The sequence below is a fragment of the Scophthalmus maximus genome, chromosome 1, assembly GCF_022379125.1.
Source record: "Scophthalmus maximus strain ysfricsl-2021 chromosome 1, ASM2237912v1, whole genome shotgun sequence".
Lineage (NCBI taxonomy): Eukaryota > Metazoa > Chordata > Actinopteri > Pleuronectiformes > Scophthalmidae > Scophthalmus > Scophthalmus maximus.
In genome coordinates this window covers 2991679-3014657 of record NC_061515.1, presented here as the reverse complement: position 1 = coordinate 3014657, position 22979 = coordinate 2991679, and the positions used below count along the sequence as shown (strand labels likewise).

The 22979-nt window shown below is 48.7% G+C and overlaps 1 protein-coding gene across 37 annotated transcripts in view; it reads left to right on the top strand.

Moving 5' to 3' along the window:
* Positions 1-22979, top strand: part of rims2a (regulating synaptic membrane exocytosis 2a) — a 118355-nt gene that overhangs the window by 75863 nt on the left and 19513 nt on the right. For 18 of the 37 annotated variants that reach the window (XM_047335240.1, XM_047335149.1, XM_047335102.1 and 15 more), the window contains 8 exons: positions 621-689; positions 2537-2675; positions 5425-5541; positions 8271-8456; positions 10303-10409; positions 16039-16071; positions 17871-17971; positions 20008-20174. In XM_047335240.1, coding sequence (XP_047191196.1) covers positions 621-689; positions 2537-2675; positions 5425-5541; positions 8271-8456; positions 10303-10409; positions 16039-16071; positions 17871-17971; positions 20008-20174 — 919 coding nt within the window. Of the gene's footprint in view, positions 1-620; positions 690-2536; positions 2676-4547; positions 4614-5424; positions 5542-8270; positions 8457-10302; positions 10410-10760; positions 10794-16038; positions 16072-17870; positions 17972-20007; positions 20175-22979 lie in introns of all 37 variants that reach the window. The other 19 variants (XM_047335473.1, XM_047335457.1, XM_047335514.1 and 16 more) reach the window with 9 other exon arrangements.

The following is a 22979-nucleotide window of genomic DNA, read 5'->3' as shown; positions in this document are numbered from 1 at the left end:
CCCCCCCCCCGCCCCCTCGTCACATGTCCAGTTGATTTAAGGGGACTGAACGGTTGCAGGCGGCGGGCGGGGCTGCGGGGAGCGTGTCGTACTTTAAAAGAGAGGGGGACGGGGGGGGGGGGGGGGCGAGGGTTTGCTGTGGAGGACGGAGAAAGAGCAGTGAGGTCACATCCCGGCGCCCACCTCCGCCCTGCGCATGTGAATTGAGTGTCACAGTTCAGACCTGCTGTGTTTCCTTGAGGTCGAGCAGCGAAATGCGGCGTCGTTTGCTAAAGCCGCCGCACGTGTTTCACACATATGAGCCAAAATGCTCTCTCGTAGGACGGTTTGTTGTGTGTGGAGCATAGGGCCTGTGTGTGTGCACATCTTACTGGATCCACTTAGAATCTTCACTTTACCCAATGAGGGTTTAAGTCAGACCAGGCAGGCACAATACAAACATGTGCCGCTGTTTCACTGCATGGATGAACCGTGGCGAATGTAAATGACTTCTCCCTGTTTTCCCCCATCTCTCCATCTGTCCCTTTCACTCCTCGTTCTGTCCTGTGTGCCTCCTTTTTCCTCTCTCCCGTGTTCCCCATGTCTTCGTTTCTCCCCTCTCCGTCTCTTTCGTATCCAAGGGTCGCAGCGGATAAGTGACAGCGAGATCTCAGACTACGATTGTGAAGACGGCGTCGGGGTAATAACAGGTAATGCACCCTGGTCACGTTAACGTGCAGTTCAAGACTCACTGATATGTGGGAATGAATTCACCCGCAATACAAGCTTCGGATGCTGTGAAATCTGATTTGTCACCAGGCTTTATTGTCCTTTTCTCACCAAAACTCGCCACCGGCGCTCATCAGAAAAGCGTGGTGGGAGAAAATGTACTTATATTTATGCAGAAATAAGTAATTAGGCCATAAAAAAAGTTTTTCCAAGCTAAAGATAGTCTTTGACAACATCTGCATCAGCCTTGTTTGCAGGAACGCTGTTGGTTGTTTGGGAGACGGCTGCCTGCACTTTTGCTCCAGCATGTGGTCATGTTTCATATCTCAATATCACAATAAATAAAAAAGAATTTGAAAAAGGAAAATGCATCAGAGAATAAAGAGAATAGATTCAGTTACTGACGGACGGCGCTTTTTATTTTTTGGTACATAAACTCCCAGGTTTCTAATTTTCTGGTCCCTTTTTTTTGTTTTTAAAAAAAAAACATAAAAATGAAAGTGACCACTAGTAATTACTACTTCTTGTCTTTCAAAGTGTAATTGCTGTTACTAGAATCTTTTTTTTTTTTTTTCGTGGATCCAGGTCAATTTTCAAAGTGCAAACTCTCATTTTTGAGTTTCGCAGGCACAGAACGTTTTAATCTCTGTTTGACCCTCGGTCCCTCTGCACTGACGCAGACCCACCCTCCTCGTTACATCCCTTCTAATTGTCGGCAGAGGTTCTCTGCTTCACGCGTGGTAACGGGCAGGTTGTGCTCACGCATGAAGCAGCATGTCAAGAGGAAGAAGAGACTTCATTCGGCCTCTGCGTGGAAGTTAATCGCTTGGCGGCGAGAGGCTCCGTGTCCGAGCCGCCGTTTGGAAAGGGCAGATGTTTTTTCTCCGTCAAACTCCCTCATATGCGTCATAATGGAGCAAACATGTTGCAAAGGACACGTTTATTCTGGCTTTAGCCTCTGTTTATGAAACAGAGAACAAAAGACAGGAACTACATGGGACTGGTTGTCAAATTACACTATGGGACCATTTCAGAGTTTGACTCGCGTCCACTTCAATTCATATTCAATTTCATAATTTTAATTTGGGTTATTACTTGAAAATATTTACATGCTCCAATGTTAACAGACCTACATACACAAAAAAACTACAAACTGAAAAAGCATATTATGTCTTCTTTAACATATCAAACTTCCATAAGTGAAGGTCATCATTTCTCTATCGTTACCTCCAATTTTTTCCCACCTTTGCTTCTTCTCCAACTTTAGAGATTAATCCGACTCATTTGAATGTGCTATACACTCTATTGAATATCAATCAACGTTCACAGTACTAAGCAGTGACCTCAAGCTCGGCTTCTGGACATGCCCGATCATCGGTTAATGAACTATTTCAACTGAAATGGACTAATCAGTCTTGCAGGGGTAAAAAAAGAAGAAAAAAAAATATCATTATGATGCTTCTGATTTTTGAAAAGGCTATTTTCATGTTTGATGCACAGTGTTAACACAGCAGACGAAATGCACCTTTGTCGGAACAAAGCTCTCGTTCTTGGAATGCGGCGACTCAGCGTAATGAAAATGGAGAATCCATCACCTGTGCAGAATGACATTTAGCATAACTCTACGTTTCGTCTGAGCGGGTGGTTTACCTGGATATGCGTCAGTGGCAGTCATAATTTGTCCTTGCCAAGGGCCGCAGATTTAGCTCTTTCACTCAAGTGGAATCCATATTGAGGGGAAATACATGAGCAGATCATTTTGTTTTGTAAAGCATCTGTGTCTCGTCCCTCTGTCCCCTCTCTCCCTGACCCGCTCTTGTTTCCGCAGACTACCGGACAAACGGCAGAGACTTCCAGGGCTCCACGCTGTCGGTCCCCGAGCAGGTGCTGTCGTCCAACCACTGCTCTCGGTCGTCCGACATAAACAGGGCACGGTCACGCTCGCCCAGCGTTCCCCCGCCCTCCAGGTAACTAGAGCCGCAGTCCGTCACCGGGCTGACCCTTGACCTCGGGTACACACGTGTATTCTGTTTTTATTTTCCTTTTCTGTGTTAGTTCACATTATTTTTCATGCAGTGATGATGTATTTTACCCCACTTCAGCTTTTTCTTTTAAGGACTATTGGAGGAGGATGTCTTTTTCTTCTCTGAAATATTGAGTAGACGTAAGGAAATAGAGGTTTTAGCTGCTCAGCTCGGAGATATTCTATTTCGAGTTACTCTGGAGATATGAGAAACGGATCTGAATGCCTCAGCTAAACACGAGCAAATGTGCCCACACCCGCCCCAGGCCAGCAGGGGGCAGTGTCTGGTGTATTCACGATGTGAGGGGTTTGGTGCAGCCACTACACTGTTTCTAAATCTATCTACACACACACACACACACACACACACATGCTGACACTCGTCTTCAGGTGCATGCATGTGGGCATGCGTGAACAGATGACGATACTGTACTGTGAGCACAAGTGGGGTCTGATGAGTAGAACATGCAGGGACGCGTATTTACACACGTGTTTTGTTTGCGAGCGCTCATCTTTCTCTTTTTAAAGAGCAACTCCCTTCCTTGGAAATATTTTACTCTGACACAGTGATATATTGATTTTCTAAACCTTGATACCTTCCTCCGTAATGTATCCAAATTGTATCACCACAGACCGCTGACAGAAATTAACGAATTAATCGGACGTACGGTTATTTCAGAACTGTTACATGCACACCGGTCTCGGCTCCTGAGAAGTAATCAACAGGGTTTTTGTTGAGGCACTTTTTTCGATATATATTATTATTAATAATATTATAAATATTCGGAGCCAACGCCGTAAACGCTGCGTACAGTCTGCAGCGTTTGCATGAATCTCGCTATCTATACGGAAGAGTGGTGGTCAAGTGGAAGCGGTCAGTTATCCTCCATCAGCATTTATTTTCCGTGAGGGCCGGAGAATGTTGCTCCAAGAGTCCAATCATAGCCTTGGCACCGCCGTACCGCAGCTACCCCCCCCCCCCCCCCCCCCCCCCCCCCCCCCCCCCCCCCCAACCCCCGCGTCCAATTAACTTTATTTGATATTTTTGAGGCTCGGGCCTAAATCAGTGTCAGACGCAGAAAATGCACTTATCTAAATTGTCTGGGACGGTGCTCACTCGAGTGTACTTCAGCCGCTTTAATTAACAGCATCCAGTTATTTATTGAAAAGGGTTGAAAACGACACAGCGAGTGAGTCATGGGGAGTTCGGATTCGTCTCAGAACTCCTATAGTATATATTTCTTTTTAAAAACACAAACATTTTTGGTGCGGCTAGTATATATATATATATATATATATTTATTTATTTTTCATTTTCATTTTCGCACTGGTTTCCTACTTTTTGTGTATGAAAGAACAAATCTCATGTCATGTGCATGGTTTTAACTTTCTGTGACAGCGATGTTTAGACTTTCCTCTGCGAATGTTGCTGGTGTGTTCAGTGTGCGTGTGCGTGTGTGTGTGTGTGTGTGTGTGTGTGTGTGTGTGTGGTAAAGCTGAGGAAGATGTCTCACCATTCCATTTCTCAGCCTCTCTTATCTTCCTCGCCTGTTTTTTTCCCCCCTCTTTGAAACTGTTACATCAACCTTTTCCTCTGAGCTTCCTCTGCCTCTTTTTCGTCCCGTTTCTTCTTCGAGAAATCTCTCCCCCTCAGTTCCCTCACGCCTCCATCTGTCTGCCTACGATTCTTTCTATCTCCGAGCCTCTCGCTCTCTCTCTCTCTCCGTCTGTCTTCTTTCCACCTCCTCCTCGGCTTCCTGCTCTGCGCCATCTCAGACCCATCTCCGTCTTCTCTCCTCCCTCCACGTGGCCGCAGCCATTTCCTCACCCTACCTCGAACCAGACATACGCGGCCTGTCGACGATCCTCAAAGCGACCCCAGGTAGACTCCTACCTGAGCGTGCATGAAGCCCCGCCTCTTTTGTTTTGTCTTGAGGGTGTGGAACACATGGCACTGACACTGGCATGTCTTCCGTCACTATGTCCCGCGACCACCACGTGGTTCATTGCGAGTCCACAGGCGGCTGTCGCGCCACGCGGGTCTGTGAATATCCTGAGGCCACTTTGTGTCACTCGCCCTTTGCCGATGCCCCGAGTGTTGTGGTATTAAAGTATATATTTTCCTCTGCAGAAGATTAAATATATACTAAATGTGTGTTCCTTTTTTGGCAAATGAGTTATTCTTTGGCCATACACTTCATCCATCCATTGTCAGCATTGCTTACTCTCTCTCTCTCTCTCTCTCTCTCTCTCTCTCTCTCTCTCTCTTTTCACCTCCTCGTTATCATATAGGCCTTCTTCTCCTTTCACTTGTGAGAGAGTGTGATTCCGAAAACGAGCCATGAATACGTTATCCCTCTTTTCCTCTTAGCCACCGAGAGAGGTGACGAGGGGCAATGCTGAAAATGGGTGTTGAGTGTTCTGTGGTTGTGAAGTTTTGTCCAGCAGAGGTGGTTTTTCTTCCCCCGACAAACAAGTGGACACGTCCAGCGTGTAAAAGAGTCTATTGCTCCTCAGTTCAGACGAACTCCCTTTGAAACTCTGAGTTGGTTTACTACATTTTCATTCAGACAGATTTTGTAGACAAAGTCTGCGACGGGAATTCATACGTGTATTCCTAATTCCTTTACTGCCCCTTGTGGTGGAACGCAAGAAAAGCATAATGCTGATCAGCTGTGATGTTTTCCCACCAGCCGCAACCACCGCGTGTACCCGATCTGCCGAGAGGAAGCAGTCAGGTTACTGCGTTCCACTCGGATGGCCCGCGCCTACTCTGAGGGCGCCTACTCCTCCGACTATGACCACGAGAGGTACTATTGACATGCACTGCCGCCGCGCCTGTGCATCCGCCGTCCTGTGGTTCTCCTCAAGTTGTCCCCCCCTCCGTCCGTCCGTCCGTCCGTCCGTCCTCGACCTGCCCGTGATCGTGCCCCCGTGATGACCTGAAAATGATATCCTGTCCGATATCGCTTTTTCTCGTGTCTTTCGGGAGTCATCACCGCTCTGCAGTCGCGTCGACGCACAGAGGCAAACGGTGCACGACGGCCCCGGCGTGTCGAGGCTCAGAGCTTTTTTTGTGTTGCAGCTTTTTGTGCAAACTGGTTGTCCCACGTGAACGCGCTGGCCAGCACCTGACTGTCTCTCCGTTGTTGTCTTTGTTAATGTACCCACGTACATTACACCAACAGTACTGCGTTGATCAGTGGCGTGTGTGTGTGTGTGTGTGTGTGTGTGTGTATGTGTGTGTGTGTGTGTGTGTGTGGTCGCCGGTGTTGTCCTTTTTCAATTTTTATTTGACATGCTACTGGCTGCGGCTTTTTGCTCGACCGTACCGTGGCATCTCTGATGCATTGCTCTGGGCTGCACAGTAGCTATTACAATTCTTTGTTTGCCCTTTGACCTCTTGGGTCTGGCCTGGAGGGGCTGCTGGGCCGGGCCTCGCACCCACCGCTGACACCCATCCACCCCCAGGAGGACCCCACACCAGCGTCCCGGTGCAAAGAGAAATCCCTCACCTCGCCACCTCCAGAGAAACAGCTGTAGATGACTCCCCTCTTCTCCCGTTCCTCAGTCTTCCCCCTGCTGCCACCTGGCTTTCAGTCAGGAATAACTTGACGTCTGTGCCATTTCTCCCTCTCATGCAACGAGTCCTCAGAAAATGGGCCCGAGAGCCGGTCTTGACTTTATCGAAGTGTCACAGAGTTTCCCCGGAGGCCCAGCTTGCCTCCACTTCCGGCTCAGCCTGTAGCCTCGATAGCCATTTGCAGCCAGGCCAGCATCACAGTTTCATCCACAGAGGTATAGAACAGCCCCCCCCCCCCCCCCTTTCTCTTTTCATGCGGTTCGCTTCCGTCTGCACCCAGGCGTGGGAGACCTGAGAGGAAAAGAGGGAAAAGGAGACTTTATCAGTTTTAATTTAGGTCATCTCCTCCCGGAACATGAGAGAGCGTTTCTCTTGATTCTCTCGTTGTAAGTGCATTGCCCCGAGGCCGCTTGTCCGGGCACAGACAACGCGCATTCTGGATTTGTAGCAGCCATGACCTTCACGTGACCCATAAATCCTCAGCAATAACGGCCACATGATGGGAACCCACCGCTGATTGTGACTGTAACTGACTGTAGACCGGGGGAATACTCAGGGCAACTGAAGCTTCACCGACTGATGAGCCTTTGACAGAATACATTTCCTCTACTGGACAATTTTTCATATTGCAAAAGGCCACAGGCACTACAAGACTGGGACACCGATAACTTCGTAGCTAAACTTGATGAAACTGATCACAGTTTCTATCGATAAACTTTTTCTTCCGCAATTCTGAGAAAAATTCAACAGAAGTTATGGTTTCTATATTTGAAGTCGTGTAGTGTCTATGAGCCGTTGGTAGTATTTGTGTTATGCAGGCTACATGTCCTCTTTGCTTTAGGATGAAATAATAAGGTGGCTTCATTAAGCACGGTAAAGCATAAAAAACGGCGACACTTGTTATTTACAAATGTATGTATTTACAGTGTGCATGCTCTAAAGTCGAATGTTTCCACTTTCCCTGGTTTGGTTTGTGCAGTTTGATTCTATTTTATCAAAGTTTTTTCCTCCTTCTTTTCTCTCTGCAAAGTTAAACAGTATCCCTGTGATTTTCCCAGTCGCGAGCCTCACCTGCTTCTTTCCCCCTACAGCTCTTCCGTGTGACAAGACCTGCCTTCATCCTCATTGTGCCAAAAAAAACAAAAAAAAAACAATTACTCACACTGCGATGGCTGGGCATTTCTCAGGAAACTCCACTTCACACACTTTAGATACACTTTGCCTTCCCCCCAGCACGCTTCACACTCGACCTCAAACAGACCACCAGCACACAGTGACAGACGAGCACGTGGTCCCCGCCTGTCGCGCACACCCCAGAGATTTCACGTCTTTATGATCCACACAGGAGCCGGCCCGGCCTTACAATCAAGTGTTAAATCTATTTGCTAAGAGTTAAGAGACGACGCTGTGAAGTTAAAAGACATAGACAGATTGTCCAGAACTGCATGTTAGTTGTAGATTTCAAGAAAGCAAAAATGCCACCTCATAGAAATAACAATAAAATAACGTGTTCAGCTTCACATGCAGTTCTATGAAGCTGTTTATGACAAAGGATATGACTCATTCGCTTCAAGGGACCATTCCTGTATTGTCTACATGTTTGAGTCCATTTACGGGCAATGATATTACTGCATAGGTCAGTTTCCAAAGCGGGATGTCGACGTTGAACGATTTTGCTCCCTTCGCGCGAATCGTTAATTTTCATGTGTGTTTAGTCCACGACATGAATCCCCGCGTCAACTGCACTTCATACATCTGCTAATATGTTCAGAGATGTTTTGTGTTTTTTAAATTGTCGGCAATGACGCTAAGTTCAATAGTGAATTTGCCTTCGTGACAAACGGGCTAAAAACATGCAACAACACAGATACCGTGTCACGTGTCACGGGAGGGTTCAGGGTTGCACCCTGCCGCCGTCCCACTGAGTGCCTGCCTATCTCTCACCAACCTCTGTAGGAACCACGGAGCCATGGATAGGCACGACTATCACAGCAGGTCCCGCTCCGCAGACCAGCGGCCCACTATAGAGCGGCCCACTTCCCGCTCACGCTCCACTGAACGCCCCCACGACTCGTCGCTCATGAGGTCCATGCCGTCTCTGCCATCTGGGAGGTCCGCCCCCCCCTCACCTGCCTTGACGAGGTGTGACCCAGATCGGAGGCGCTCACAAGCTTTAGCACAGAGAGCAGACCCGAGTTGTAGTTGTGCAATGGTCGTCCGTCCGTGTCCCCCCCCCCCCCCCCAACCCCCCGAGGCAAAGCCGCTCTGGAGGGAGGAATAATCCAAACGTTAGGTTAAGTCATCACTTTTTCGGGTGCCAAGTAACAATATTAGAGGAAGAGCTCAGTGAATACATTGCACCTAATTGTATTTGTGTAAGTGAAATACGCAGTATTGACAGTATTGACAGTATACAGAGTATGCAGTATACTTGATACAGAGCTCCAGTACCTTACAGCATCTGGGGTGATTAAATAGACCAGCTTCCACACTGGCTACCTAGTCGACCTGAATGGATTTGTACAGGCTGTTTAGATCAACTAGGCAGTTTGCTGACACCACAATTATTAGTACTTTGTTCAGTACAGTGGCGTAGTGGTCAGCACTTTGGCCTCGGGTCATCGGTTCGAATCCCGGTTCGAACCGACCGGGGCCTTTCTGTGTGGAGTTTGCATGTTCTCCCCCGTGTGTGCGTGGGTTCTCTCCGGGTTCTCCGGCTTCCTCCCGCAGTCCAGAGACATGCAGAACGGGGTCAGGTTCATTGGAGACTCTCAATTGACCGTAGGTGTGAATGTGGTTGTCCGTCTCTGAGTGTGGCCCTGCGACGGGCTGGCCACCTGTCCAGGGTGAACCCCGCCTCAGTGCCTTGTGAAAGTCTCTGGTTCTTCGACTCCCCACGCTGAGGTTTGCTGCAAATCCAACCAGAGAGATTGTCGCTGCCCCCGGAGCGGCTCCGCCTCCGACGGACATTTGCACAACTGCAACCTGTGTAGAACCAGACCAGCACAGACCCGTCCCATGAGCTCCCACCCACCCACCCACCCACCCCGATTCCCGACTAACCCCACGCGATGCACCAGAGAAACTACATCACCACCTCCCTCCCTCCCTCCCAACACCCTGCTGCCCCGCCTCCCCCCACCTCACCTCCCCTCCCCCTCACAACTACCCCACCACCCACCTAGCCACCTTTTCGTTGTTGGTTTTTGTTCCCCAAAAGCGGACCGGCGCCGCATTTCCTTTCTGTCACACGCGTCCCAGGCACGACAGTCCCGACCCCGTAGACAAGCGCGCTCACCGCGTTTTCATTCGGAACACGCTGCTCATACGCTTGCGTGAGTATAGCAGTGTTGGGCCGACCTTTTCTTTTGACTTTGATTTCATTCAACCTACTAACATCAACTGACGCCGTTCACCCCCCCCCCCCCCCCCCCCCCCCCCGTGATGTCATCCTGTGTTTGACTTTGATTTGACGCCTTTTGGGGACAGCTTGAACGCATGGTGGCACTGGTCTGACGTTCTCTGCACTGAACTCTTCTCCCTTTGCAGCCCGATGAGTCGACTGCACATGCGGTTCACGCCCGGCATCCTTTTTTCCCGTTTTTTTTGTATTGCAGCTCAGTTTCCCAACAGTTGATGTGTCCCTCCACTCCCATGCCATGTGCCAAACATCATCGCTGTGCGCATCGGGTTTTTATATCAGGAGATAGAAAAAAATATCTTGTTACGTTGCAAACCGCCTTCTTCTCTTTGTTTATTAGAAGTATTAATACAGTGTATGTTATATAAATTACTGGATGATAATGGATACATGAATTCAATCATGTCTGTAGTTTTATCTCTCTCTCTCTCTCTCCCTCTCCTGAAAGTTTCTCTAATGTTCTCACACTGTGATGTGGGTGCAACCCGGCCCGGCCCCGGCCCATCATTAGATCCTGTCCTGAGTCACGTCTCACACGGGTTGTCCGTAACCTTTTTTGTCACGCAGGGCGCATCCTCGCGGCGGATCAGTCCAGACCAGTCCCACCAGTACCCCGATGTCCAGCAGGCGCGGACGGCAGCTACCGCAGCTTCCACACACGGGGAAGGACAGAAGTAAGTCGTGGCTTGTTTTTCCATGTGTACTACAGGGTGTTGCTGGCGCCGTGAAGGGACGTTGAGTGAGTTCATCAGTGCGTCTATGGCCTGTGTCTGTTCCGTAGCTTTACAATCATGTCGTTTTTATTTGGCCGCGCCCGGCTGTTTGGCTGTTACCGCGCAGCACATCCGACTGGACAAAAAGAAAGCGTTATCATCTGCTGGTGGAATCTCTCGTACGAGCTGCAGATCATGTTATATGTGAAATTTGAGTTTTGTGTTTCACTGGTGTTTAAATTTTTTTTGCCCCTTCCATCCATAACATCTCTACTCGGTTCCTCTTTTTTTCTTCTTCCATTTCTCTCTCAGAAGATGGAGATGAAGGAACCGAGCCTTGTGAAGGTCCGTGCCTGAATGTGTGGGTTTAGTCCTTCAGACACGAGGGGTGGGGGGGGGGGCCCTGAAACCCCGTCTGCAACAGCGGGTGTCCGTTCACTGGAGGCTCGGCTTCTCCTGTGCCCCTCGGACCGTCCCCTCTGTTGCAGCTGGGACGTCCCTGTGTCGTCGTCTTGTACCCGCCCCTAGATCTGTCCGGTACCCGTGTTGAGTTCGAGTGCTGCCTCCCCGCTCCTTTGTCCTCGTCTGAACCCGAGAGAGAGGGAGGCTCTTCTGGGGCACTTGTCAAAGCGCTCGTAGAACACTTTCATCATTGTCAGGGTCCGTGAAGGGTGTTTTCCCGATCTTCTGTACCGACGCCAACCAGCCAACTCGCCCAGCTCTCTCTCTCTCTCTCCCTCTCTCCATCTTCCTTAATCTCCCTCTCTGTCGTGACCCTTCTTCTGTATCTGTGCCAACTTCTTTTTTATTTTTATTTTATCGGTCTATAGTTCTGTCTGGCCACTTCTCTCGCCCATCTTTTCTCTCTCTTCCTCTTTGATCCAGACATAACCTCTCTTTCTTTCTGTCTTTATTTCTTTGTACTATCTCTATCTCTTTCACTTTCTCCGTGCACTGTACATTTCGGGATAGCGGCAATGTGTGGGTGGGGGGAGGGGGGGGGGGGGGTATTGATCTGACCTTGTGCTGTAGCTCCCACAGAGCCGTATGGCACTCAGCATATGTAATGTAAATGTGTGTGTGTGTGTGTGTGTGTGTGTGCGCGGCAATTTTATGGACTGAATCCACATTATTGCCCCTTGCTGTTTTTATTATCACACAAAACCTCATGTCTTCTCTCCATTTTCATGACTACTCGATTCTTTTCTTCAGGAAAAACGTCAGTGTTCATTTGCAATTTCCCCCCCAAAAAAAGAAGCTAAGCAGAAGCTCTGTTCTGGCGGCGTTTCATTTTTTGGGATGAAAGTGATGTGCAGTACACGTCGACGTACAGTAGCACAGCAGCATTCATCCACGCGCCTGAATGAGCGGCCAGACTGCTGGCAGCCGGCGGAGCTCCCCACAGTTTACACTTCCTACTTTGCCATCTGTTTAGGTGGCATGCTCCCGTCCTTTGACCGCGTGGCGCCATCACTCCACGCCGTCAATGCTGTTGTGTGCCCACTGACCGAAAAAAAGAGCCACATTCTGTTCTCAAACCGTCTATATTTCGAGTGATATTCTGCTGTGAGAAGGTTTTTGTGATGCAATATGTGCACAGCAACATGCACCGTGCTCAGTTTAACCCCACAGTTTACGGCACAAGTAGGTAAGTTCAGGACTGCTGGTTCGAGCTGCCGTATCAATGTCGACGTGCAGCGCCGTGAGTTTCATGAGCCTCCATCTGTCTCTCTACTAGCAGCAGACTGTGAGGAAAGACCCCAGGGCCCGCCGGTAAATGGGAGGAAAGGCAAGTCCTCCGAACAGTGTGATGGTTTGACTTTGCTGTGTGGCTTGTCTCGGTCGCCGCGAGATCTTTGTTCGTGACGTTCACTGGTACAGTAGCCGTGGATCTCCATACTTCTGAATGATTCTGCCCTCTTGTTTGCCATGGAACATTGAAATAGTATTCCCTTAATGTCCACATTTCATCTATTACATACATTGAGCTCGGTTCATTCTTTCGGAGTTAAATTGAAGTGCACAAATTAGATGCCTATACAGTAAGACCAGCAATCTCAGTCAGACAGAGCTCATGTTCAGGAAAATCCTTTGCAAGTCTCTGTCAAACACAGTTGTTAGATATTTTGTGCATCTCCTACATGAATCATATCACTTTTGATGACAATTTACAACAACACATGAAACAACAAATAATAAATGAGTGTTGTTTTACCTGATCTCTGTGCATTTGACTCTCCTGTTGAATGACAGTGCAGCGATGTGTCGCAGTACCTCTGTTGTCCAGCAGATGGCGCAAAGTTCATAATCTTTGATTGTCTGTGGCGAAGAGGCCTTTTTCCTTCTACACTGCTCCTTTCTATTATCAGTACATAATACACACGCAGTAGTTTTACTACATTGATTGTGTATTAATGTATAAAGGAATTTATTTTTTTGGTGCTAGAATTTACAAAAAGCCTCCTTGATTATTCAAGGCCCATTAGAAATCATCTAGAGTCCAAACCATTGAGAGTGTGTGTGTGTGTGTGTGTGTGTGTGTGTGTGTGTGTGTGTGTGTGTGTGTGTGTGTGTGTGTGTGTGTGTGTGTGTGTGTGTGTGTGCGTGTGCGCGTGTGTGTGTCTTGCCATAGAGGTGACATGGGAGGACCAGCAGCGAGGGCTGAATGGCTCTCTGTCTGATGGAGGGTCACAGACACACCCCTCCCTCTCTGACACAGGTTAGTCGGTGTTGGTGTGGATCTTCCAACGCATGAACAATAAGCAACCCTTTTGAATGTGTTGATCCTACCAGTGTAAACAATATCTTAAAAATATCATATAGAAATTATATAATTTATATTTATTTATATTTATTATAATAATTATTATCATCTTACTCTGTTTACTCATGTATTATTCTGTAATGAATGAAACTGAATAATATCCCTTCAGAAAAGCAAATTATGTAACAGTAATATTAACAATAATAATAATAATAATAATAATAAGCAGCTAAACTACTGTACCAATAGATAAAGTTCATGAGAATAATCTAAAAAAAATATATATATTAAATTTCTTTTTAATATTTAAAAAAATATATTAATTAATATTTTAAAAAATATAAAAAAAATTTGAGCATGGCAACGCGGCTTCGTTAAATTTCCAAACTGAGAGCAGAGTTCTTCATGTGGGACAGTGTTTTACTTCGCAGCCACAAAAGAAAGTGGGTTGTTTGTTGTTCATGCAGTCGAGTTCAAGCATGTTCAAAATTAAAAATCCATCCTGTGTGGATTCTAAACAGCTCCCCAAAGGGAGACCTGGACAATGTACAGTAGAAGCTAGATGTGAGAAAGACTAAATCAAAAAAAGAGCATGAAGAGAGCCTGCTTCATGAGCTTCGTGTGAGCAGGCAGAAGGATTGAATAGGTCAGCCCCTGGATGGCGCCCTTCTGTTTTTCTGTCTCCTCCTCCTTGATGTGGTTTTGCGGTGCAGCCACGAGCTGGTGTGTGTGTGTGAATCGTGTGTGGAAAGCCAATGTAGGATCATTTTTTTGGTTTGTAAAACAAAAAAATACACAAACATGCACACAAAGAATGTCTCGCCACTGAATCACACTTCCCACGGCCTGATTGAGGGTTAAGTCTGATGAGAGGCGATGTCACGTTGCCATCCACGAATACATAGCCGAGGAAACACCAAAAAAAATGCGTTGCCACGGTAATGGCACCAGTGTCTCGAGGTGCCGTGTTTTCTGTGCTGCCATGGCAACGCGGCTTCGCCTCCTCCCTCTTAATCAGACCTCATTTCTATTTACCTGTTATGTCACCAGGTGATCTTGGCGTTTACTCGGGATCTGATTTGCTGCGGGGGCCTCATTTAAAGACACGGACCTGGTTAAATCTCAAACAAACCTCTCACATTTAATATTGACACTTAAAGGGTTTGACTCATCCACACTGATGCATTTGCTGCTTTGGAATTGCACGTGTGGTATCGTCATCATGGAATTGTTTTGAAAATCATGGCGTATAGAATTTATCTACGAAGCAATGATATTTGTGTTGAATTAGATCTGGTTTCTGTCAAACATTTGTAGAATGTGGCTGCTGCACAAAGATGACCATTCATATATGACACATTTTTATTGGGCAGTTAGAGAAATCACAATTTATTTAACAATATTTACATTAATAAATAATATATGATTTAAAATTGGTGGTGCTGTCAGCTGCCGTGGGGAGATGAAAGCTGGTGTGGCAGACGTCTCACATCGGCCTTTTTATTCATGGGACACTTCATTATTCGCCCAGATGGAGGACCAATGCTCTGTCTAAAGTGCTATGGAAATTAATTCTGATGGGTTCTTCTTCTCGTGTTCCGCCCCGACTGTCACCGTCGCTCTTGGACCTGAAGAGTCATACTCCCAAGGGGGCGGTGAGCCGGGCGGCGTGATTCTCAGTAGGGGTCACGGGGTCACGGAGCCGCGCGCGGCGTGCAGGCGTGGGTTTGGCTTACGCATGGGAACCAAACGCACGTGGAAGTGTCTCGATTGCTCACGTAGAGGGAATGAAAGCGCAGTGTGTCTTTGGAGAAGCTCTCAGTCGGCCGAGAGGAGGAAGGAAGGAAGGAAGGAAGGAAGCACGCGAACGATACGAAGGGACGAAAAAAATACGTGATCGGAAGCAACAGAGACGCCTGAGGGCAGGACGTCGGTGTTGTTACCGAACCTTTGTTCAGAGAGAGATTGTAGGTGAGGCCTTTGTGTGTGTGTGTGTGTGTGTGTGTGTGTGTGTGTGTGTGTGTGTGTGTGTGTGCGTGCAACTGAACGTGCACTCTTGCTCTCTACTCAGGTTCTTCGATGTCCATGTATCTTGCTGATGGTAGCCGGCGCTCTCTTCTGTCTGCTCGCCGCTCTGTGCTTTCAGTTTGTGCCGTCTGTCTTTCTTGGTTCTTTACTCGATGTCACTTTTCCAGGCTGTCTCCCCCCACGCAGACTCGAGTGACCTCCACTCCTCCTTTGACCTCCTCCCCTCTCCCCCTCTCCCCTCCTGTGCCCAGAGGTCCGACGTTTTCCTCTCCGCTTCTGTGCTTTAACGCCTCTTTCCTGTTTCAGCTCTTTTTTTTTTCCTTCAGAGCACCGAACCGCACCTTTCCAACCTCCCCCCTCCCCCCTCCCTCTAATCTCTAATCACTTCACTCGTAGCCTCGGCCGCGGCCTCGACCTCGGCCTCGGCCTGTCCCGGCCTCGCACCCTCTCGCTCTGTTCTGACTCTCTCACTGTGCCCGTGGTGGAGTTTGTGTGCCCTTGGACTCCTCTATGATTTCCTCTGTGTGTGTTCTGTGACCGTTGTTTTGTCGTTGTCGTGTTGTGTTGTTGTCGTGTCGTGTCGTGTCCCCCCTTCCTCCTGACCCCTCCATCCTCCCGCCCCTTCACCCTTGACCTTTCAAAAACCCGGCACACGCCCGGTGACCGCAGTGACGACGTCGCCCTGCCTCCGTCCTTCCTCCTCTCCCCCTCCGTCTCCCCCCTTACCCTTCGTGCATCCTCTCACATCCATCTTCCTCTCCTCTGTCTGTGTCTGTCCATTCTGTAATGTGATCCCAGAAGACATGGACTCACCAAGTTGGAGGAACTCAGGTCTGTCCCCTCTTCTTCTTCTTCTTCTCCTCCTTCCCTTTCTGACTCTGCTTCTTCTCCCACTATGTCTTCCTGGCTCGCCCTCCCACGACCACCCCATCTCAGTCGTCTTCCCTGCCGCTTCGCTTGCCTCCATTCTCTTGTGCTGTCTGCGCTCTTAGCAGCTCTGTGGACGCGGCTCAGTTCATAGCAGTCATGTGTCATTTTTCTAGAAGAAAAAACAACAACTTGCTGTCGGTTCACGACAGCTGAATTCTTCTTATTCGGATGGTCCGCTCCATGGACACAGATGTGCATCAGACTGATTTTGTGTCCTATGCAAATAGAATTTAATTGCCTCAATACGTCTACGTGGTGTACACCATTTAGCGTCGCCTGCATTTGGAACTGGTTATAAGATACGGTGCAGTCATAAAGACATATTTTGACCGTCTCATTATCTGGTTCTGCTTTAGCACATGACACCATGACTGCGATCTGATAAGACACTTCTTTTACGTTTTCTTGTCACTGTGAAGTTGCCAGATGATCCGTGTTATATGTTGTCCAATCACCTCCTGTCCCCTAGCGACAGTGTCTCGTGCACCGTTCATCTGACGCAGCTGTAAAGACATTTAAATTACTGTAAAGCTGAGATCGGGTTGCAGCTGTGACCTCGTACCCACATTTCAAATTCACACTGTCCTTAATTCTTTCTGACTGCACACAAAAAAATCAGTGTAACGACATTAGACGATCAACAGAATGATATATAATAATAATAAATATTTCATAGCTCATAGAGCTACAAGCAACTTTCCACATAACTGAGAGACAACTGAAGGCGTGGAAGTGTTACTTGAGCCGTGCAGGCCCAAAATTTGATAAGAGAAAAAATGATCTTCGCCTCACCTGTGCAGTCATTCATTTACTCCCAGCTTCTATTACTTTTCTCGTGTGTGAGTGTGTGTGTGTGTGTGTGTGTGTGTGTGTGTGTGTGTGTGTGTGTGTGTGTGTGTGTGTGTGTGTGTGTGTGCGTGTGTTTGCGGAGCTGCAGAAACACTGTATGTGCGCATGGCACTTGTACCCGTGCATTCACGTTCGCTTTATTCATCATCGGCATCACCTGACACGAGTGGAGAGAATGGAGCTGCAGCCTCAGCAGGACAGTCTTCACTTGGTGGCAGCCGATAATTGTTTTTTGCAGAGTACTCTTTGTTCTGCGGTGTAGTTTTTCTTGTTTTTTTTTCTTTTTATAGTCACTTGAGATGTCTATATAGTTCTAATGCAGAGGCGTAATTGCCCCCTGTAGAATAAGTTTAAGCTCTTGTGCTGATTGTGGTGTGATGATGTCGAGTGATAAATTGTGCTTACGACGACATGAAACAAAGTAAAGTCTTAAAATCACATCTAGGAGAAGACGAATTGCGCAAACGGGACGAGGTGGCGATTTCACAAAGCACCGAAATGAGAAGAAATGATATATTTTGCATTTTTTTTTAGCTGAGAGGGTTGTGTCGGCTGATTAGTCTGGTTAGGTTCCATTAGGTTCCTTCACTGTGTAGTAGGCATCATTTAATCCGTCCTGCGAAGTGGCGGCAAGTGTGGTTTCGGTCTGTGTTGTTGTGTTTTTGTCTCTTTGTTAATACAGCCGGCCATTCACCCCCCCCCCCCGCCCCCCCCCATTAGATCTGTTTCTCGTCATAGCTCATGGCTCATAGCTTAGCCGCCCGTCTCTCACCATAACAGTACGTCCTCCCATCAGGCCCTCCCCCACTGCGTCCGCCGCCGCCTGACCCTCCCCGTGTCTCTGTGCTCAGGTCTGGACATGGAGGAGAGGACCAGGCAGATGAAGCTGAAGATGAACAAGTACAAGCAGGGAGGCGGCTCCGACTCCAGACTGGAGCAGGACTATCACAAGGTAAATAAACGCCTCCAGGGATATGGACGCTCCGATGGTCCCGCGTCCGTGAATCCACGGTGCACCGTCTGCATGGTCGCACCGTGCACAGGCCATATGGCGCACTCCCGGACGCAGCCGGGCATGTGCACATGCACATATCAACATCCCGCTGCGCATGTGCAACTGCATCGATGTTTGCGCAGCGTACATATACACACACACACACACACACACACACGCACACACACAGAGGAAACACTCAACTTAATTCAGGTTGGAAAACACAGAGTTAGGCTGTTTTTTGATTGGGCCACTTCACCTGAATTGCAAGAAAAAGCTTTATTTATTCATTTATCGCTTTAAAAAAGCTCGATATTTGATTGTATTTTTTCACTGGTGTCAGCGAAACTATCTGCATGAATAAATTATGTATATATATATAAATATATATAGAGAGAGAGACCTTGGGAAATACACAGCGCTCTTGAGCTTCTCAATGTCGTTCCTCCAGCGCTCTGAGCCGCACAAACAAGATATCAGTCACTTTCATTGTGAAGAAGTTGTGGCCTCGCATGCACACAGCTACTGTAGACACGTCTGCAGGGATACATCTCTCTTTGCCGTTTGGGTGAACTGAGCTTCTTAGCCTTGTGTCGTAAAATTCCAGGAATGCGACAGTGAGTGTGTGCAGAGCCGAGTGTTTACTACTCGGGAGGTGCGGGGCATGTATTGGAGAGCCGGTCCCGAGTCCGGGACGTCCGAGACAAAGGCTCCCTGTGCAGCTCTCCTTTTAAGTCGGTGTTTTGAAAAAGCGTCGCACGGGGAGCAACGCGTCCGCTCCGGGGGTCTATAAAAAGCAGACTGAACTGTATGACTTGTCCTGGTCTGTTGAAAGTTATCCCGCTTTGAAACGCCATTGAGAAAAACAAGGCTCTCGCTATTCTTAAACAAGACTTCTGAGCGCCTTCTCTCAAACCGCAGTGTAATGCAGAACAGTTACCGTACCACTCGGTTCGGGTTCTCTTACTGTAAACACTCCACTCACACACACACACACACACACAGAGGATATTTTATACTCATCCAGTGTCACACATATTTTCTCGAAGCGGCACGTGTATCATCACAGTTGACGCCTCGGTGTAAAGCTAGTTCAGAGAAAGTGTAAAAGCCCCAGTACATGTCCCACCATCTGGCTTCCAGTGCTGGAGGTGCAACGATCCACGACGGAGTAAAATTCCTGCATTTAAATTCTCACTAAAGTAGAAACATACATAGCTATATTGGCCCTCAAGGCTAAAAGGTAAATCCCTCTCATGTCTGTCCAGCTCTTATAGCAGGAACGTAAAAGGGGAAAAGGAAATAGTCTCATAATCCGCACCAAGCTGCACAAGCTCACCAAGATATATTTATATTGTGTCCTGACATATTGACTGAAGCCCTATTTGGCAATGTTTCGGAAAGTGACAAGTAGAAGTTATAGTATTTCAAACACAAGTGTCAAGTATAAGAATATATATTTGTTTAAACAACAACAGGTTCACCATTGTCACTCCGGTCATTTCCTCCCCACTGTTCCTTGACCCGTGGAGCCGATCCCAGCTGACATTGGGCGAGAGGCGGGGTTCACCCTGGACAGGTCTCCAGCCTATCACAGGGCCACATACAGAGACGGACAACCATTCACACTCACATTCACACCTACGGTCAATTTAGAGTCTCCAATGAACCTGACCCCATTCTGCATGTCTCTGGACTGTGGGAGGAAGCCGGAGAACCCGGAGAGAACCCACGCACACACGGGGAGAACATGCAAACTCCACACAGAAAGGCCCCGGTTGGTTTGAACCGGGACTCGAACCCAGAACCTTCTCAGCGCTGACCACTACGCCACCGTGCGGCCCTAGTGCCCCGTTCCTCACTGTTTTAAAGTTTTTTGTGTTAGTCTCTCAAAAACACCACTGAACACATAACCGGCACTACATGTACTTTGTTATGAGACACGGCTGTGGTGACGACGTGTGTGTTCTGCTCCTGTCCCGTCCACCCTGCAGCGTTCGGGCAGAGATCCACGGGGCTCGGACAACCTGTCGGCCAAGTCGTCGGACAGCGATGTCAGCGACGTGTCCGCTGTGTCGAGAACCAGCAGCGCCTCTCGGTTCAGCAGCACGAGCTACATGTCTGTCCAGTCGGAGCGGCCGCAGGGGAATCGCAAGATCCGGTAGGAATCACGTCCACACCCTTCAAACTCTTCATCGGGCCTCGTGTCAGGAACGGACGAATCCCCCTCGGCCCCCCCGCGTCCGGACAGCTTCAGCTCTGAAGTTGTCCGGACGCGGTGGTCGAGCTGAAAGAGGAGAAATGCGCTCCCTTCTGGCGCCGTCTGCCATTTTCTCACCGCGGTGAGTTCAGGTTTGGCTCCGTTTTAGAAAAAGCATCAAACGGAACCAAACGGTCGAACTCTACTCTTTCAGGCCGGGTGTGGGGGGGGGGGGGCAGTTATTTGTCCATAACTGGCAACAAACACTCCTTTCTGTCTTCGGCTCATGTCAATCAGTCTGCTTTTGAACTTGGCTGGCGCTCTGTGTGTTTGTCTCTTCTTTTTTTTCTCCTCGTTGCCGCTGTTCACGCTTTGTCTGGCTTTCTTTTCCTGCTCCGCGTGCCCCGCTGTCCTCGCTTCCGTCCCCGTCTTCAGCCAGTCTCGGGAGGGGGATGAGCCCTTAGGGGAGGTGCGAGAGGAGGAGGAGGCGAGAGGAGGACGAGGAGGAGGAGGGGAGGGAGGGAGAAGGGCCAGTAAGGAGGGGAGACCGCAGGCAGGGAGGAAGGAGTCAGGGGGGGGCGTAGACACAGACAAGGAGCACCGGGAGGATTGGTTGGAGACAGAAGAGGACTTGCACCAGAGGAGTATCTCAGAGACGGACCTCAGGTAACGGGCGCGCGGCAGCCTCCGCCTGCAGACTCCCACTAACAGCGTCGCAGTGCGGTGACTCTCCCTCTCCCTTTAACCTTGACAATAACACAAGTCTGACCCCGTGACCCCTTCACCAGCACCCAAGTAGAGTAGACTCACTCCCCGTCGAGCGAGCCCGCGACACACTGGCAACGCGCGCGGCCTGTTCGCACATCAGCGGCAGGTGAGCTCGGCGTGGAATCAACACAGCGAGCGGCCAGAGAGGGAAACGATGGCGCGAGTTTCGGCCCCCACCTTGCTGCAGCGGTGTACTCGTCTGCCGCACGACGCGCTTGTGACATCACTTTGTGGGCGTGGCAGTAGAGAGAATCTCGAATCTCTAGGCGCAAAGGGCGGTTAAAAACAAAAAACAGCTTTTTGTTAATTTATTAGTTCACTCAAATCAAATGGCACAAAAAAATTATTTTTATTTAGCTGTGCAGCCTGGCCACTTTTATTTGCTAAGATGTTTTTCTCGAGTACGAAAGGCTAAGCGTACATGTACAGTAAACTGTAAGTGTACTGTATATATGTTGAGGCTGAATTGTAATACAGGAAGGAATATGGAATGGTATTTGAGTGTAATAAACCACACATACGTGGCTGAATGCATGTGCCGAACGCTTTGGTCCGAGCATTCTCTATATTTAACGTGGCCACGAGAGAGTACAGTTCCTTTTTTTCTGAGCAGTGCTGGACGCACAAAAAAATTCAATGAAGCATGTCGAGCCGATTTTTCCGAGGCAACAGATTGATTTTTGGAATCCCGCAGGAGGAGAAGAGCTTACTGCAGCTCCCGCTCCTAATCAGATGTGTTCGCCATCCAATCACTTTCACAGCGGGATCCCCGTGAGCTCCCCTGGCCGACGCTGGTTCTGGCTCAACGTCTCCTCGGACCCGGTGGGGGGGGGGGGGGGGGGGGGGGGGGGGGGGGGGGGGGGGGTAAAAAGTGTGCCGTCTGATTGACAAATTGCGTAGCATTCTTTAGGCACACGTGTCCTTTCGGTCGGAATGGCGCCGCCGTCTCGCGCGCGGCTCGCCGCTGGAGCGTTGCCTCGGCGCGGCGTCTTGTCAGTCTGTGTCCTCCGAGCGCCGGTGTCCCCCTGTCACCTGCAACATGTCAACCCAAACCTCCCGCGCTCCTCCTGCCGCTGCGAGACACACGTCTCCTCGCTCTCTCGCTCTCTGTAACACTCCAACCCTCGTGCGAAAACGCCGTCGACCAGCCGCGCGCTCACTTTCAGTCACTGGGAGCTGTGATCGCCGTGAGCGATGTGAAGGATCAGAGTGTCTCATAAAAGACACATTTGAATTCAGCCGCAACATTCAAATTTCGTATGCCAGCGTGACTGAACGTGAGCAGGATGCTGCTTCTAACACACCGACAGCTCCTTTCTTGTGTGGTCAACCCCTAACTCCTCCATGACAGCTACAGTACGAATCGACAATGAACCCAAACCTGGGAGTAATTCTGCCTTTTCTGGAACACCAACAGAGTCATATTTGATAAAAAACAATTACAAACGGTGTTCTCAGATTTAATGAGGATGCCCGTATGAGTGTATGAATAGGCAAATTGCCAAGCTCAATTCAAAGCTTTTATAAAATGACGTTCAGACTGTATAATAAAGTAGCTCCAAATTAATCAAGTGCTTAAAAAATAACCAACAATTTTTCAGTCCTATTTGCGGAGCACCGATAGCTGAGCGACATTCTTTCACCAAACGATTTAGTCAGTGGCAACAGTAGTGGAACAGTTTGGATAGTTCATAAAATCAAATTTTATTCGCGCGGCCCATATTCACAAATTGCTATTTGCCTCACAGGGCTGAACAATCTGTACATGCTACGACCTCCTCTGTCATGAGCTACTGTGGGCAGTGTGATGTGTACTGTATGCATCTAAGAAAAGAGGCCTCGCTCTTCCATGTACCGTTGCGTAAGCCCTGCCAGTGACGACACACACACACACACACACACACACACATCGGCCCGCACAATACAATGAACCTGAACGGTTAACAACTCGGCCTTTGTCTGAGAGTGTCAACATTGATGCTGTAAATGCTGAAATAT